The sequence below is a fragment of the Bufo bufo genome, chromosome 5, assembly GCF_905171765.1.
Source record: "Bufo bufo chromosome 5, aBufBuf1.1, whole genome shotgun sequence".
Taxonomy (NCBI): Eukaryota; Metazoa; Chordata; class Amphibia; order Anura; family Bufonidae; genus Bufo; species Bufo bufo.
Window position 1 is genome coordinate 368,168,095 of NC_053393.1, and position 16,809 is coordinate 368,184,903.

The 16,809-nt window shown below is 41.6% G+C and overlaps 1 protein-coding gene across 1 annotated transcript in view; it reads left to right on the forward strand.

Moving 5' to 3' along the window:
* EXOC2 (exocyst complex component 2) overlaps window positions 1-16,809 on the forward strand; it is a 200,645-nt gene that overhangs the window by 172,330 nt on the left and 11,506 nt on the right. The window contains exons 23-25 of the mRNA XM_040431963.1: window positions 13,502-13,557; window positions 15,028-15,150; window positions 16,288-16,349. Of these exons, the coding sequence (XP_040287897.1) occupies window positions 13,502-13,557; window positions 15,028-15,150; window positions 16,288-16,349 (241 nt within the window). The remainder of the gene's footprint in view (window positions 1-13,501; window positions 13,558-15,027; window positions 15,151-16,287; window positions 16,350-16,809) is intronic.

The window sequence follows — 16,809 nt, forward strand, 5'->3', positions numbered from 1 at the left end:
GGGGGATTCTGGATTATCATATCCAGCTCTACTGCATCATGGTCCGGTATCTCATCCACGTGTGGCTCAATTACACCTAAAAGCTTGGAGACTGAACAAGTTATGTTAAAACAAAAGGTTCTGTCAGATCCTGTAATATCCACCCTTCTTTTGAGTAAAAAGGACACAACTTCCAAGATCTATACAAGAAGATGGAAAGCCTTCTTAAAATTTGCGGGAAATAGATGGTGTCACTATCGAGATCTGGATATTCCCCTAATACTGGGATTCCTACAAGAAGGTCTAGATAAAGGGCTCAGACCAAGCACCCTTAAAATGCAAGTTTCAGCGTTAAGTAACTTTCTAGAAAAAAAAAAAAAAGCGGATCTACCCCTAATAAAACGGTTCCTAAAAGGAGCAACAAGATGATTTCCATTTGTCCATTCCAACATACCTCCTTGGGATTTGAATCTGGTGCTTGATTTTCTGATAGATACGCCCTTTGAACTGTTTACAGGATATACCGCTAAAACTTTTGACGTTTAAGACCACCTTTTTATTGGCAATTACATCGGCTAGAAGAGTTGGGGAAATCCAAGCCTTTTCCTGCAGACCACCTTACCTCACTGTCTTAGAAGACAGCATTATTCTCAGGCATACTCAGATGTTTCTGCCAAAAGTTGTTTCTAAATTCCATCAACAGCAGGAGGTATCCCTACCTTCCTTCTGTCCAAATCCATCCTCAGAAATAGATAAAAAAATATCATAATCTGGATGTAAGAAGATGCATACTAACTTACTTAGATGTCACCAAAGAATTCAGAAACTCGGACCATCTTCTTCTGCAGTATCAAGATCTCCATAAAGGATCTGCAGCAAGCAAGAGTACCATCGCAAGATGGATAAGAATACCATTGAATTCTGCTACATTCAGAAGGACTTGACTCCCCCTAAAGGGATATAGGCACATTCTACTAGGGCAGTTTCGGCCTCAAGGGTAGAATATGCTTCTGCATCTGTGGATCAAATATGCAGGGCGGCCACTTGGGTAAACCCTAGTACCTTTTTCAAACATTACAAATTGGATGTGCTCCATAACTATGATTTTATCTTTTGGCAGAAAAATATTATCTGCGGTAGTCCCACCCTAAAAATTGCTTTTTTTCTCTGTTATTCCTCCTGGGAGTGCCATTGTGGAGGCGCCAGGGAAAAGGGTTAATTACTCTTACCGGTAATTGGATTTTCCAATAGCCTCCACAACGGCACTGGGGTTTTCCAACCCATTTTTTTTGTTCTGTGACATAATTATGTGATAATGTATTATTTGAAATTTTCAGTACACCATCTTTGCATTACTAATGAGTCCTATGTCATTAACTGAAGCAGGTAAAGGGAGGGAGCCTTTTAAACTTGAGCTTTTACGTTGTTTCCTGTCCTGAGGAGGCAGGGACACCCTCCTGGGAGTGCCGTTGTGGAGGCTATTGGAAAATCCAATTACCGGTAAGAGTAATTAACCCTTTTCATCACCATATTCTAACCCCTATAACTTTTTTGTAGTCATGTGTAGAGCTGTTTTTTGCAGGGCGATCTATACTTTTCAGTGATAAAAATTTTGAAGTGTGTGTGACTTTTTGATCACTTTTTATGACATTTTTTTTCCATTATTCCATTTACCATATGGGATAAACATTGTTATATTTTAGTACAGGCGTTTTTGCATGCGTCAATGCCCATGATGTGTATTTTATTTTTATTGATTTGTACTTTTATATGTTCTGTTTTTTTGGGGGGGTTTTAAGGATTTTTAAAAACTTCTTTTTTTTTTTTTTTTTTTTTTTTTTAAGTTATCCTGGAAGACTGCCTGTATTCCAGTATTAGCCATCGGAGCCTTCTAGAGGCTCCGGGCTAATACTAGCTTTTAACAGGTTCCCTGATATCAACCGGAGAACGCTGTTAAAGGGGTTATCCAATGTCATAAACAGCCCCCCCATGTGCTGGGCCCCTCATACGGAATATACTTTCCCCGCTCCCTGCGCCGCTCCTGGTCCCCGCACCACCACCGCTGCTGCTTTTTCCTATACACAGATGAAAACATGCGGTGTCGGAGGGGAGCAACCAATGGCAAACGGGGACGAGCCTCCCTAGCGTCACCCGCTATGCTAGGGAGGCTCGTCCCCGTTTGCTACCCCCCCCCCCCCCCCCCCCCTTCCCGACACCGGATGTTTTCATCCATGTACAGGGAGAAGCAGCAACGGCGGTGCGGGGACCAGGAGCGGCGCAGGGAGCGGGGTAAGTATATTCCGTGTGAGGGGCCCGGCACATGGGGGAGGCTGTTTATTTCATTGGATAACACCTTTAAGGTCACCGAAGCTTGTGGCTCCCACATCCGCACCGCACAGATGCCGTGGTTCCATTTGACCACAGCACCTGACGGGTTAATAGTATGTGATCTGCCTTAGGACTGATCACATACATCCGCCCTGCGTCTCAGCAGAAACCCTGCGGCTATGGCGTCCATGTACATGTACGGTGGAGGTAGCCAAGGGGTTAATACAGATGTAATGGACTGTAACAAGGTAAAGATAGATATGTGTTTAGTTTCGGAGACCACATGGAAAGGTGAGTTCTAGACATCTGTTCACATGGTGCAGTGCTGTATGGTTGCTGTGCTGTGATACTATGCTTGTGGGTTGGTGGGGCCCAGTGCCAGGGGGGCTTAGTCTGACAGCAAAGGAGTTAATAGACTACTGTGTCTTGCTGCCTGCACGTGCTGTGTTGCGGAGGTGGTGGTCGCTACATGGTGCTGTGCCAAATTAGAGTGAGTACCCCGTTAAAAGAGGTCACCTTGACATACTGAGTGAACTTATGCATTTTGATCAAAAAGTATACAGAGTGCCTCGTATACAATTTATAAATTATGCTGAGAAATGAGTAGATCAATGAAAAGCATGTGGATATGTGATCCATATTATCTCTTTTTATTTGAGGGGGGGGGGGATTTCGTAAAATTCATTGTTAAGTTATTTTCTGAGATTTTTTTTTTTTTTTTTTACCGATGATCTATCCTCTGGATAGGTCATCAGTATCTGATCGGCGGGGGTCCTGGGTATCAGATCCCCACCGATCAGATACTGATGACCTTCTCACAACTCGCCAAGCACAGTGCTGTACATTATATAGGGGCTGTGCCTGGTATTGCAGGTGGGCCTCGTTCACTTGAATGGGGCTGAGGTGCTCCTAGGCCTCATGAACGATAAACGTGTCGTCACGGGCCTAGGAAAGGCTGAGAGAAGGCTGCGGCGCTCACAGGACCATCTCTGCCTTCTCAAACAGCTGATTGGCTGGGATCCCGGGTTTATAGAAACACAGACAGAATTCAGATGTCCAAAGCTCAGGTTCTCTATATAGGCAACAAGTCTACAGGTGGCAAGATACAAAATAACACAAAAGCACAGTAACCTGTACCTTCAGTTTGTGAGCAACCTCTATGCTCCATCCAGATAGAGCTTTCCTAGTGTAGCTTGGGTTTTTAAGTAGGCCTCAGTACTACTGCATTTGTCATTGAGACCATTGGAAAGGAACATAGGAACTGGACTAGGACCATTGGCTTGTTACAACCCAGAACACTCCTTTAAACAAGGAGAAAAACTAAAAATGTGCTCTCCTACTTCATGGAGCCCCTCATCGTGTATAGACAAGAAACCTAGGTGAAATATATACACTTGTCTGCCACCTTTCCAGTCTTACAGTATGTACTCTCAGTTGAACTGGTGGGTATGTGGAGGGTGGGGGGTCAGGAGGGGTAGCTGGCAGGTGGACAGGCATGTATGGCCAGACTCGTACATCCAAAAACATATTAGTCTAAAGTGTGACTGTTTTGTCCCACAAAAGTTGCACTTCTCTAGAATAAAATAAATTTAAGCTTAAAAAGAATATTCTGGTTAGCTAAAGTGAACCTCAAGTTCCTGTGCAGCTTGACAGCGTGACTTAGTTCTGCTGAGAATTCTTCAGGCCCTGTTATCCAGAATATAAGGTGTCCTGTATCTAGTGAACAGTTGCTTCATGCTCTTACTATCTCTCCACTATAGGCACTAGTTTCCAGTTTATATATCGATATAAGATTTTGAGCGTTAAGTAAATACACTGCATTTTTAGGTTGTACTGATCACAGGTTGGTGAAGACCTGCAGAAGATTTTGCAGTTAATCCACGGCAAGCTCCCCAAGTGTTACATGTGGATTTTTTTCAAATCTCACTCTTTGCATTGCAAAGGTTAAAATCCACTGAACAAAACAAAAATTTGGAACGTAAAATTCCCTACCATGTTCTCAATTCTGCATCTGAAAAATTATGCTACATGTTAATGGGGGTTTTAAAACTGCACTAAAGCATGAAGCTCTGCTCATATAAATTAGATATTGTCTGAAAGTGACAAAACTCCGGAATAAAAGTCAATAATGCTGAATCTGATATAAGGTCTAATTTTTCAGGTGCTGTGATCTGAATGACACCCTCTTACACCAATGATCAGAAGGCACAAGCATACTCTGAGAAGTTTCATTCATATTTAATGCTCAATTTTGGAAACCTTTTTGGAACGTGCCCACATATTTAACCACACTTCCTGTTTTTTAGCAGAAGCTTTACGAATTGCCTCTTGGTGTTTGCTCTAAAATTAGAATCAAAGGGTGATATAATTAAAGTAGGTACTTTTTGACGTGAGGAGCAGATAGGTAAAGTCACTTACTTTCCAAAACATTATCACAATGCGCACCTTTTCCTATTCCTCCATTTATTGTAAAAGAGGTCCTTGCCGGTAAGGTGTGAAAAATAAAGAATCGATAGAGCACGTTTTCCACTTTGATAAGAAGTTTAACCTCTTCCATGCCATTAAAATGTATCTTGCCTAATTATACCTACTTAAAGGGGATGTCCACTTTTGACTTGGCTTCTGTTGTGATCTGATTCTGCAGAAATGAAGGAACAGAGAAATAAAGCATTATGCAAGAACCATTACTTATCCATGCAACAATGGCCGTCTATGCTCTGAAACTTCGACTACTGTTTTCAAAAATATTTTTCGTGCTGCACCAGTTCTCTGGAACTCCCAACAGCCACAATTTTAAGCATGCGCTAAAAACACATTGGGGGTAATTTACTACAGGCACTACGTTAGTTTTTGGAGGGGGGCGGGCTGAGTTGGAGCATCGGGCCCAACATATTTACCTTCTTTTACTCCAGGAAATAGGTCTTCAGGGTATTTTAGTTGTAAAAATGGATGCAAGTACCCCTGTGACAGCTGTGTGACAATATTAATTTGCACAACTGGTGTCAAAAAATTTTCAACATTTGGGCGGACCGGAGGCATGTTGGGACCAGGTCAGGGCCGCAAATTTACTAACATAAAAACACCAGTCTTTGTAAAAGTGGCTTTCCTCTCAGCCACTGCACAGCTGTTCCATGTGGCTGTCCCCTAATACTTCATCTGTCTTTCATATCGGCTACATAATTAGAGCTCAATTAAGATGTTGGAGGTCATTTATCAATGTTCAGCTGCTATAAAAATAGTACTTTAATGCCCGCATGGGAGTTTTTACACCAAGTACGACAAATGGACATCATGAGGACCATTCTGGTAAATTTACTTTTTCGCCTCAAAATAGGCAAAACATTGCGCTCAGCCCTATTCACTTCAATGGGGCTGAGCGCAATACCAAGCACAGCCACTATACAATGTACGACGCTGCGCTTGGTAAGCACGTTGGAGGCCGCAGTACTCACAGGAGCGTCGGTGTCTTCTCAGCTGATCAGCGAGGGTCCCGGGTGTCTGACCCCCAAGAGGTCATCAGTATCAAAATCCAGGAAAATTATTTTAAAGCATTCGTATGCTGCCCTATTTGAGAGCAACGTAGGATAGATACAGGGGCCATAGAGCTGTATACACTCTCATACATGTAAAGCAGTGAATCACTTTGTTTCAGCTACTGTACTTGGTATGAGCATTCATATATTATACTAAAATATGGCATCAAGTATTGTAAACCCATATGTACCTGTAACTGGCTTATAGTGTTGAAACAGGGTCCCCAGAAGTGTCTCCTGTGATTCACAGTTCTGCTTTGAAGCCCCCTTCCTAGTTTCACTTTTGGTGTTACTAAGAACTGATCAGTTAAAGAGGTATTACATTTAGTTAGAGAATAGGATGTTGAACAATTTTCTAATATGCATCTATTTAAAAATTTGCATACAGAATTTTATTAAATCCTATTAGTAGCCTTTTCCTAAAGAAAAATTGGTACGCCCCGTTTTAGTCCTGTAAAAAGCATCCATAGTAGAGCTGGATAAGACTAAACATGGTGTCACTCATGTGACCCATCATGAGACCCTCACAAGTATCATGTGACCTGGTTTTCAGTCTACTGCCCAGGTATCTAACAGGTGAATAGTAGTGTATTGAGGAGCAGAACATATACAGAATATACAGATGTTTTTTGTGTTTTTTTTTTAGTTTTTTTTTACACTAAACTTTAGTAAAAATATCACCTAGAGACTGGCAGCCATTTTACATTAGGCTTCATTCACACTTGCGTTAATATTTTCCGGTATTGAGATCCATGATAGGGTCTCAATACCAGAAAAAAATGCTTCATTCATTGTCAATGGGGACAAAATGTAACAGAACAGAATGGAATTCTCCAAAATGCATTCCGTTCCGTTCTTATACCGGAGAGCAGACCTCAGCATGCTGAGCAAAACGGATCTTTCATGACCCACAGTGCAAGTCAATAGGGACGGTTCCGTTTTCTCAGACACAATAGAAAACGGATCCGTCCGACTTTCAATGGAGTTCATGACTGATCCGCCTTGGCTATGTTAAAGATAATACAACCGTATCCGTTCATAACGGTATTATCAGTAACGGAAGCGCTTTTGCTGAGTCCTGCCGGATCCAGCAAAAACGCTAGTGTGAAAGTAGCCTTATCTAGAGACAGGTAGCCATCTCAATACACACAGTGATGTGGTTACATCCACAATAATAATTATTCAAACGCTAGTCCTATTTGGTTATCACATGGATGTGTCCTGTGTGCTGACCTCATGATATGTTGGGTGTCGCATGACTGATGCCATTTTTCAGTTAGGCCATGCATACATTACACAGGACTGATACATGGACTATACAATTCTACTGCATATAGGGGTCAACTTCATGATATAAGAGCAGTATGTATGCAGAATTTTAAATGCATGTATGTTAGAAAATTGTACGATTTCCTATTATATAAATAAATAAGTAAAAAAAAAAAAAAACTGGAATACCCCTTTAAAATTGTATTGAGAACGTAAGCCATCCATTTGCAGTCCTGTAGACTTCAGTGGGCTAGTCTGATCTGGAAAAATGGATAAAACGATGCACTATTTTAAATGAAACGGCCAGCCTGACCTGTTAAAAAAAAAAAGGTTATGACTGCATGGCCCCATTAAAATGTATATTAGTACAGAAAACAATGGTCATGTGCATGAGCCCATAGAACATTGTAATGTTTGATACCAAAAATGTATAAACGGTAATAAGTTTCCATCTACACGTTACATAGCAAAAGGTCTGATTTACTGTAAAAAAAAAAGATTTTTAAAAATGTACGTGAATTTGGTACATTAATTTTCTATTTTTTTTAATATTAGTAATCATATTCTAAAAAACGGTAGTTCTGGACCATACATGTAAAAATTACATTGGACAACCTGTGACAATGATTTACCGAAAACGCGCTATGGTATAATGTCCCGTAACTCATTAATGTAAACCATTTATTCTAATTTTCTGTGACAGACGGTGAATCAATGTTTTGCTGCTAATACATACCACTTCCTAGCCACAGCTGTGTTGTTTCCTTATGTACTATAGAGAAGGGAGGAAGAGGCACATGTAGGGTTTGCTATACTTTCTCTCCATTATACATCTTCTCTTTCTGCTTAGTGGATCGGCTATCGGTTATGATTTACTGGAACAAAGAAATGGAGCAAGTAGCAGAGTTGTTGTTCTTATTATTTTAGGCCTGGGGAAATCCCAGCAATGACACAGACAAGTAGGCGAAGTGCTGATACTGGGATGTGTGGGTGGGGGCACTTCACTCAGACGTGACCTCATCATCAACAGGTAACGGCGCTGACCACCTGGTGAGCACAGCGTTCTAAAGGTTAGGGAATTCAAGCTGCTTATGAGACTTTAGTGCTGTACTTTAATTTTCTACTTTTAGTTTTTATTATGCTTTAATGGATTTGTGGACAACACATGTAGGTGGGAGATGAGAAATTGCATTTATTTTCTTTAGGTGTTCTTTATGCAGAATATCCACCAGAATGTATTAGAAATTGTGTAATAGCAATATAGTTGAATAGAAACACACTGTAGCCAACTTGTGCATGTCATTTTATGTGCCCTTTTAGCTTATGTTTATGTAGAGTAGGATAGCATGGGATTTTATATTGTTGTTTATCCTAAAAAAAAAAAACTATATGGTTCTGTTCACAGTGTATTTGCACTTTTTTATATATTGATGATCTATCCTCAGGATAGGTCATCATTATTAGATCAGTGGGGGAAGGGGGGAGGGCTGACTCTCGGTACCCCTGCCAATCAGCTGTTTGAAGAGAAAGCAGCGCTCGTAAGAGCACCGCCTCCTGTTTTTACTTGCTCGCCGTCACAACTGCAGTGGTGAGCAGGTGTAATCACAAGTGCTCCGTACCCATTCACTTCAATGGTACAGCTCTGTCTTATTCACTTGGATAGGAAGGAGCCGTTCCATTAAAGTGAATGGGACGACGTAGTTGTAATTACACCTGCTCACCACTGCAGTTGCAGTGGCACCCAGGTAAACGGTGAAGAGAAGGCAGCACTCGTACAAGTGCCGCAGTTTATTCAAACAGTTGATCGATGGAGGCACCAGGAGTCAGCGCCCGCCTCTCTAATACTGATGACCTATCCTAAGGATAGGTCATCAATATAATAAAAGCAGACAACCCCTTTACAAGGCATCTGTCAGCAGATTTGTACCTATGACACTGGCTGACCTGTTACATGTGCACTTGGCAGCTGAAGGCATCTGTGTTGGTCCCATGTTCATATATGCCCACATTTCTGAGAAAACTGAAGTTTTAATATATGCAAAAGACCCTCTAGGAGCAACGGGGGCGTTGTTATTACACCTAGAGGCTCAGTTCTCTCTGCAGCTGTCGCACCGTCTTTGCTTTGACAGGGCCAGGCAGTGAAAACGTCATCATGCCTGGCCCTGTCAATCACCGTGGAGAGGAGGTGGCAGTTGCAGAGAAAGACAGGTTATGGCTTATAGAGGCTTGTAATGGAGACTATGATGAAAATGTGTGCAGAGCCTAATATAAAAGTAATAAAATCACTTTTTTCACCAGACTCTCATTCTCAATGTCTTACGATAGGACCTATGTGTCCTATCGGTGGGGTTGTGGCACTCGTCATTGTTTATCGCAGCTCAGTCCCAGTCACTAAAATGGGATTAAGCTGCCGTACCAGCACAGTCATTATAAAATGTATAGCTCTGTACCTAGTGAACAATAAAGGGGACGTGGTGCTCAGTTTCTCATGGCACTTTCAGTCACCTGACCATTGGTGGGCTCAAACCCAGCGAGCGCCACAGCTCATTCCCAGCTGAACGTTGGGGTGCCTGGAGTTCCAGCAACCACCATGGCCCCTTCTGCTATCGCCTGGTTGCCAGGAGTCAGACCCCCACTTATCTAATATTAATGGCCAACCCTAAGGATAGAATTGCAGCACTCCCAGGTCTTCAAGAAGAAGATAGTTTATTCACATTTTGATGAATAAACTATCTACTTCTTGAAGACCTGGGAGAGCTGCGGTTCATTTCTGCTTCTTGGATGTCTGGGGAACCACGGACGGGTACCCATCTCCGCTGGCACCACCCCCTATACAGACTAAAGACCCTAACCTGTAAGTGCTGCTACATATCACAATTAACTTTTCTCAACCCTAAGGATGGCCTATCAGTATCAAAGTCCCAGAAACCCCTTTTATTTAAAAAGAACATGAAGGCAAGTCTAAAGCAGTCAAACACCAGAACCTCAAGAGCAATGAGTTCTGAATAGACAGTGAAACAGTGTTTGAGTTGCATGTAGTACTAAAAAAAAAAACCACACCAAACATTTGACCGTGAGAACCTGAAACCAAAGGGTAAAGCGTAGTGATGGAAAGGTTATGATTTGGGGATACCTTGCTGTATCGGGGAGAGATTTTAAAATGAACTGTGGATACAAGAAATCCCCCAAGTACCATTCATAAATTCTCCCAAATGGTATTGGAGATGGTAAAGCTAATAAACACCTGTTGGGGGTTGTTTCACTTTCTATAAAATATCGAAGGTATAAAATATGGAAATGTTTGTGAAATATTGCAAAACCTGTTTCTTTTTTGCTCATTTACGTCAGGTCTGTCTTGACATTTAGTTTGACTGAAGATCAAATATTGATATCGCTATACAGTAGTATGTGTTAAGGAATAAAAAAAACTTGGTCTGACCTTATCTTTTTTTTAACGACTGTATATATAGATTATATACCGTATTGCCAATGATACAGTAATTAAAAGTGTAGCTGTACAGGAGTTATGGCTTCTGTACTGATAAAAACCTGCTCACCCCCACTCTTTTCCAGCACCTTTACTGGTTTTCCACTCCCTATCTGTAAACCTCTGGACAGATGCGGTCACATGCGCAACTGCAGTCAATGACTGGCCTCAGCAGTGACGTGTCCCCGCCTAGTACACATGACCCCAATGTGCTTCTTGGGGCTGCATCACCGTTGAGGCTAGTGATTGGTTGCACCAACACACGTGACCTTGTCCGATTGGAAGACCAGTGAAGGAAGCCAGGGAGCTGGTACGTATGGGTTTTCCCACGGTTAAAAGTAAAATTATAAAAATAATCTGTACAAACTCTTTAAGGATATGTACATACATCTGCAAGTTTTATGCTTCTAAGGCTACTTTCACACTTGCGTTCGGGGTTCCGCTTGTGAGCTACGTTTGAAGGCTCTCACAAGCGGCCCCGAACAGATCCGTAGAGCCCCAATGCATTCTGAGTGGATGCGGATCCGCTCAGAATGCATCAGGATGGCTCCACTTGGCCTCCGTTCCGCTCAGCAGGCGGACACCCGAACGCAGCTTGCAGCGTTCGGGTGTCCGCCTGGCCGTGCTGAGCCAAACGGATCCGTCCAGACTTACAATGTAAGTCAATGGGGACGGATCCGTTTGAAGTTGACACAATATGGTGCAATTTCAAACGGATACGCCCCCATTGACTTTCAGTGTAAAGTCTGGACGGATCCGTCTGACTAACTTTCACACTTAGAATTTTTTCTGAACTATAATGAGGACGGATCCGTTCTGAACGGATCCCAACGTTTGCATTATAGGAGCGAATCCGTCTGTGCAGACACCAGACGGATCCGCTCTGAATGCAAGTGTGAAAGTAGCCTCAACCATACGAGAATTAAAACTGAAAAGTCATAAATTATTTCTATTGTTTAAAAGAAAGTGCCCTAAAAATTATATTTAATGCACCATTGTATATTTAGCTTTTTCTATGGTTTAGACTTTATGCTGTGTCAGAGCATATGCAACCAATTTTAAGTAATTTCTTAATGTGAAAGTTTTTGTATTAAGGAACTTCTTTAAAACCTACCCACAAGTCCCCTCACACTATCTTGCTTGAAACTCATAATACTACAGAAATGTTTCAGTAGTACTATGAGTACTACAGTAGTACTCATCACCTCTAGTTTACATGACTGTTTTGTTAATATTTGTAATAATTAAAGTGTTATTACTGAACACGTAAAGGGGCTGTCTGGTTTAGACTTGATTGTGGCTACAAAGAGCGGCTCTCACTCTGGAGGACTTGACACAACTGTGCCTTTATATGGACAGCCCATCGATCTCAATGGGAAATGTAAAATTCTTTATTTTTCATGCAATCGAGCTACATGGAAACACTTTTTTCCCCTACAGCTGATCCATGTGGGTCTCAACAGTGGAGCACTCAAGTGATCAGCTTTCTGCCTAGGTACACTTTTGACAAAAAAGGGATTGACTAAAACGGACAACCAGTGTGACGCTATGGGAGGAATTTATCATGAGGAGAATATTTGATGTAGGTTTTGCTTGAGTGTAGGTCGGAGTACTCCGCACTGAATTTATCAAACATTTCATGCTGTTTTTTTAAATCCAGCACAGCTTTATAACCAACACTGTTGTCTAGGAATGCTTCTCCAGGTTTTCTATTCAACTGCCCCTTCGGAGTGACTTTGTGACTTTTTCAAAAGTCAGAAATCCTAAATCTGAAAAAATGCTGGCACACTGGGTTTCAGAAATGACCTATATTTTCACTAAATAGTACATTAATTACATATTATAAATGTGACATATGTCACTTTAATACATGAAAGCATCAGTGTTGCAAATGCAAGAAGTGATCCGATTTTTTGCTACCATCATTGGCTTTTTGTTTCTTATAATAGATATTATACTTGTCTTATATTGTTAGATGTTTTAACATACCCTACTGTCATTCTGATAATAAGTCTCTAATGGAAGAAAACAACAAAGGCACAAAGACTAGTATACCGTATATGACTGTTACCTCTATATGCTATGTTATTAATAATGAGAAATAGTCGGTACACAAAATGTTCCCACGCTCTGAAACTTTCTTTTGCAATTACCTGCTACCCTATCAGTGGATGACAACTGTTCCTCCAGACTCCTCCATACACATGCATGCTCATCCTGGCCAGTCATGCAGGTTTTTTTTCAATGGGAGGGGATGCCTTCTGCTGATCTCCGATCCGAACAAAGGGTCGGACACGTTGAAAAACAATATAACCTCCTTCCTCTGACAACTGCTGTCTGGGAGAAGTGAGTAACCCTCATACACATTAGTTAGTCACCTTTTGTCTAATGTGTATAGTCAGTGTTAAAGTGAATTTCCAGTGTTAATTTTTTTAATGTAAATCAGTATATAAGGGGATGATTACTTGCTATTTATTTTCCTCAGCTCTTACTGCTTGGCTGCTTTTTAACCGAGCTCCATTAGAGCAGAGTTGTGTTCTGCAACTACAGATTAGCTACGATGCCTACAGGGAGTCTGAGGTGGTCCGAGACACGCCCCCTGTTCCATTATTGGTCCAGGCTGCTGTTCTTCCTACAGCTCTTCCTCTCCAGATTGGCTACTTCCAGATTCAGGGAGTCGGAGTACTGGAAGCGGAATTCTATTACAGCGGTGTCAGAATAATTATACAGTACAGACTAGTAAACTACCAATGGAAATCAGGAAATACTGAGGCAAATGAATCCTGCTATGAAGGAGCTAAAATTCTTGTAGGACCTAGGAGGCGAACCAAACAGTACTGTAGTTATAATAAATGTCAATGAAAGTGTACTGTACAAGTAACGTATGTTCTCTTTATATGCTTAGGTGTCAGAAATTACTTAAAGGAAGCATTGGTGAGCATGATTGCTGTACATGCAGAGGTAAGTTTGTTTCACACGTCTGACCAGCACACCTCTCAGTCATACTGTAGGCTCTCATTAATGTTTCCAGTTGATTTAAGCACTGGTATTGCAATATTTCAGTGTATTAAGAGTCTGCCAGTCTGTGTCATTATCTGCTACACAACTGAGAGCATGTTGAAGTGTCAATCAAGATGAAATGCTAGCTGCATGATCCCACAGACTAGATGGTCAGTCAGTCCCCCCCGAAATCCATAGGTTCAGCTGACAAGTAGAGCTTCAGAAACTAAGACCTCTGCCGTACACTTCCTATTTAAAGAGCATATATCGGCATGATCTACCCTATTAAACCAGGCGTATAGCCTGGCAGGGTTGATCATGCTGACAAAAACCATACCCTGATTACATATTTCTGTGGTCTCATTCCCCAGAAAATAATGTTTTTATTGATATGAAAATGAGCTTACTGGAGCACTTAGGGGCCAGACCGAGCCCTCGGAACACCAGTTCGTAACTCTCCTACAGCTTTACTCCCTCCCACCTTTCCCTGGATTGACAACTGAGCAAGCGCAGAGACTAGGAGACATGGCACATGCATAATAAAGGTGAGGCTCAGCGCTTGCTCAGTTGGAATGCCTGGAGAGCATCAGCAGATCCACAGCACAAGTGCCGAAATGTAGCTAGATGAGATGTCTAGCCCTGTCAATCCATGGGGAGGGACTGAAGCTGTAGGGGTGTTACTAACTGGTGCTCCGAGGACTTTGGCTGTCCCCTCGATGCTCCAGTAAGTTAATTTACATGTCAATTAAAGCATTTCTAGGGAATGAAACCACAGAAGTACATAAACAAGTCATCATTTTTGTCAGCATGATCAACCCTACCTAAGCTATATGCCTGGTTTAATAGGGTTGAACGTGCTGACTCTGCTTGATCACTAATCATTTTCATGTTTATATATTACTATTTGGATCAGGAATGTCAAGGAAAAGGAAAGCTTTCCACATGCATACTCATCAAAAATGATTCGGCTGCTTCGCCGCACTTCAACAAAAAATTCATTTGTTACTAATTACTTTGTAATAATCGCATTCCATTGTATGGAGCGCCACCCCCCTCATTCAACTTCTCAGATGCCTTGTTCAACGCTGATCGCAGCATCTGAGCGTCACATTCAGCCTATCAGGAGGTTAGTCAGGGGTTAAAACAAAAAAATAAATACTCATTCCATCCATTTGACAGTGGAGAGGCCATCGGGGCCAACTTGAATGAAGAAAACACGCCAGTTGTCGTGAGACTTTTTGCGTTTTCTTCAATCAAGATGTCCGTGATGACCACTCCGTGATCAAATGGATGAAGTATGTTTTTTTGTTTGCCGCGTTTTCAGAAAAAAATTGATTCGTTACCAAGAAGCACCAAGAAATTCGGATTCATGGCAAATCTAATTTTTCCTGAAATTCGATTCACTCAACACTACTCTTCAATGTTTTTCAGGTCTTCTCAATTTCTAAACAACTGGTCCCAAGAGTAATGTCAAGGATTGTGGAAGCAGTAGGAGAAGAGCTTTGTCGTCTCATGCAATGCGTGTCATCCTTCAGCAGGAACGGTGCTTTACAAGTACGTCCATTGTATTACATTCTTGTTACAGACGTAATGACTAGGTAAAATCAACCTCTGGCTTATGAGGATGTACCCTAAAAAATTCTCACACTCTGGAAATACTTGTGCAGATAAAATTAAAAAAAAGCAACCTAGTCCTGTTTAAAAAGGTTTTCTGAGAACCATTGGGTCCTGCAAACCCACCTTCGTTAGGGTGGGTTCATATCATGTTTTATGCCTCCGTTTGACGTATACGTTACAAAAAAAAAAGGATACAAAAACTCAGCACACCACATTCTTGTATCCTGCACAGTCCTGGAAAAAATTTGTATACTTTTTTTTTGTTTTGTTTTTTTACAATGGAACTCTATGGTGAACAGATGCCACTATATGAGGAATCTATTTAACGTATACATTTTTGGTATACGTTAAACTTATGAGAAAAAAAGTGATGTGAACCCAGCCTTACACATGCAGTAACTCAACTAGAAGAAAGTTTGTAATATACTTACTGACCCGAAGTTGCGTGGATCGGCCTCTCCAGAACCTGGTCATGTCGCACTCGTCTAATGCTAAAACTCGAGAATCCACCTCACTACACATGCACCAGGATGAGGAATAGGTCAGGCCCATCTACAGTGAAAGTGATGTCCTGTCTATACCTCAGGATCCAAACTTAGTAAAGGCCATAACCTCGTCAGAAGCAGGATTTTTAGAAGCGAAGCGTCACATGACTAGGTTAGAAAGTAGCTGATCCATGCAGTTTTGGAACAGTAAGTGTAATACAAACTTTCTTCTACAGGCTTCTTTCTACAAGTTATGTGTAAATAACCTGAGTTTGTGGGACCCAGTAGCTGTTACGACAACCCCTTCAATGTAATTTTGAAGAACCTACATGATGGTGGAGCAGGAAGCCATCAGTTTCTATGCAATCAGATACGCTGTTGAAAAAGGATGCAGTATACCAAATTGAGGATATGCAATGCAATCATTAATGTTTCTATTTGTCTGCTTGCAACAGAAAAGTCAACAAAATTTCTAATAAGGGTATTTTTTGAGTACTCCAGAGCTTTGTCTTTTGGTGTCTGCATTGTAAAGGACTCATTTGTTGAAATTGATGCGTGTTAAATGGAAAAGTTTGGTTTCTTTTAACAGGCACGCCTTGAGATCTGTGCACTGAAAGACGCTGTATCTATTTATCTGACTGATGAGATCAGGTAAGTTTGACAGTTTTCAGTTGAAATCTAAAATCTAAAAATCTATCATACCACACCATGATATACCGTATTTTTCGCCGTATAAGATGCACTTTTTCCCCCCCAAAAGTGGGGGGGAAATAGCAGTGCGTCTTATACGGTGAATGCTGCTGATTTTGCTGAGTTTTCAATTATACACCTGCCGCGATGCCGTGCGGCGGGTGTATCAGCTGTGAGGGAGGCGGGACTGGGGGCCGGCATCTGCTTTTATAATACTGCACGGGCCCTGCTGTCGACTGTATTCTACTACACGGGCCCCGCTCTCTGTATAATCGTATGTCTAATAGTTAATTGTAATTGTATGTAATCGCATAAGGAGCGCTGTGTATTACCGGTACTTACAACTACAAGCGCTCGCCGCTCGGTAGGTAGCAGAGAGGAGGGAGGAGGCAGGCCGGGAGGACGGACGCTGGCAGCGTGA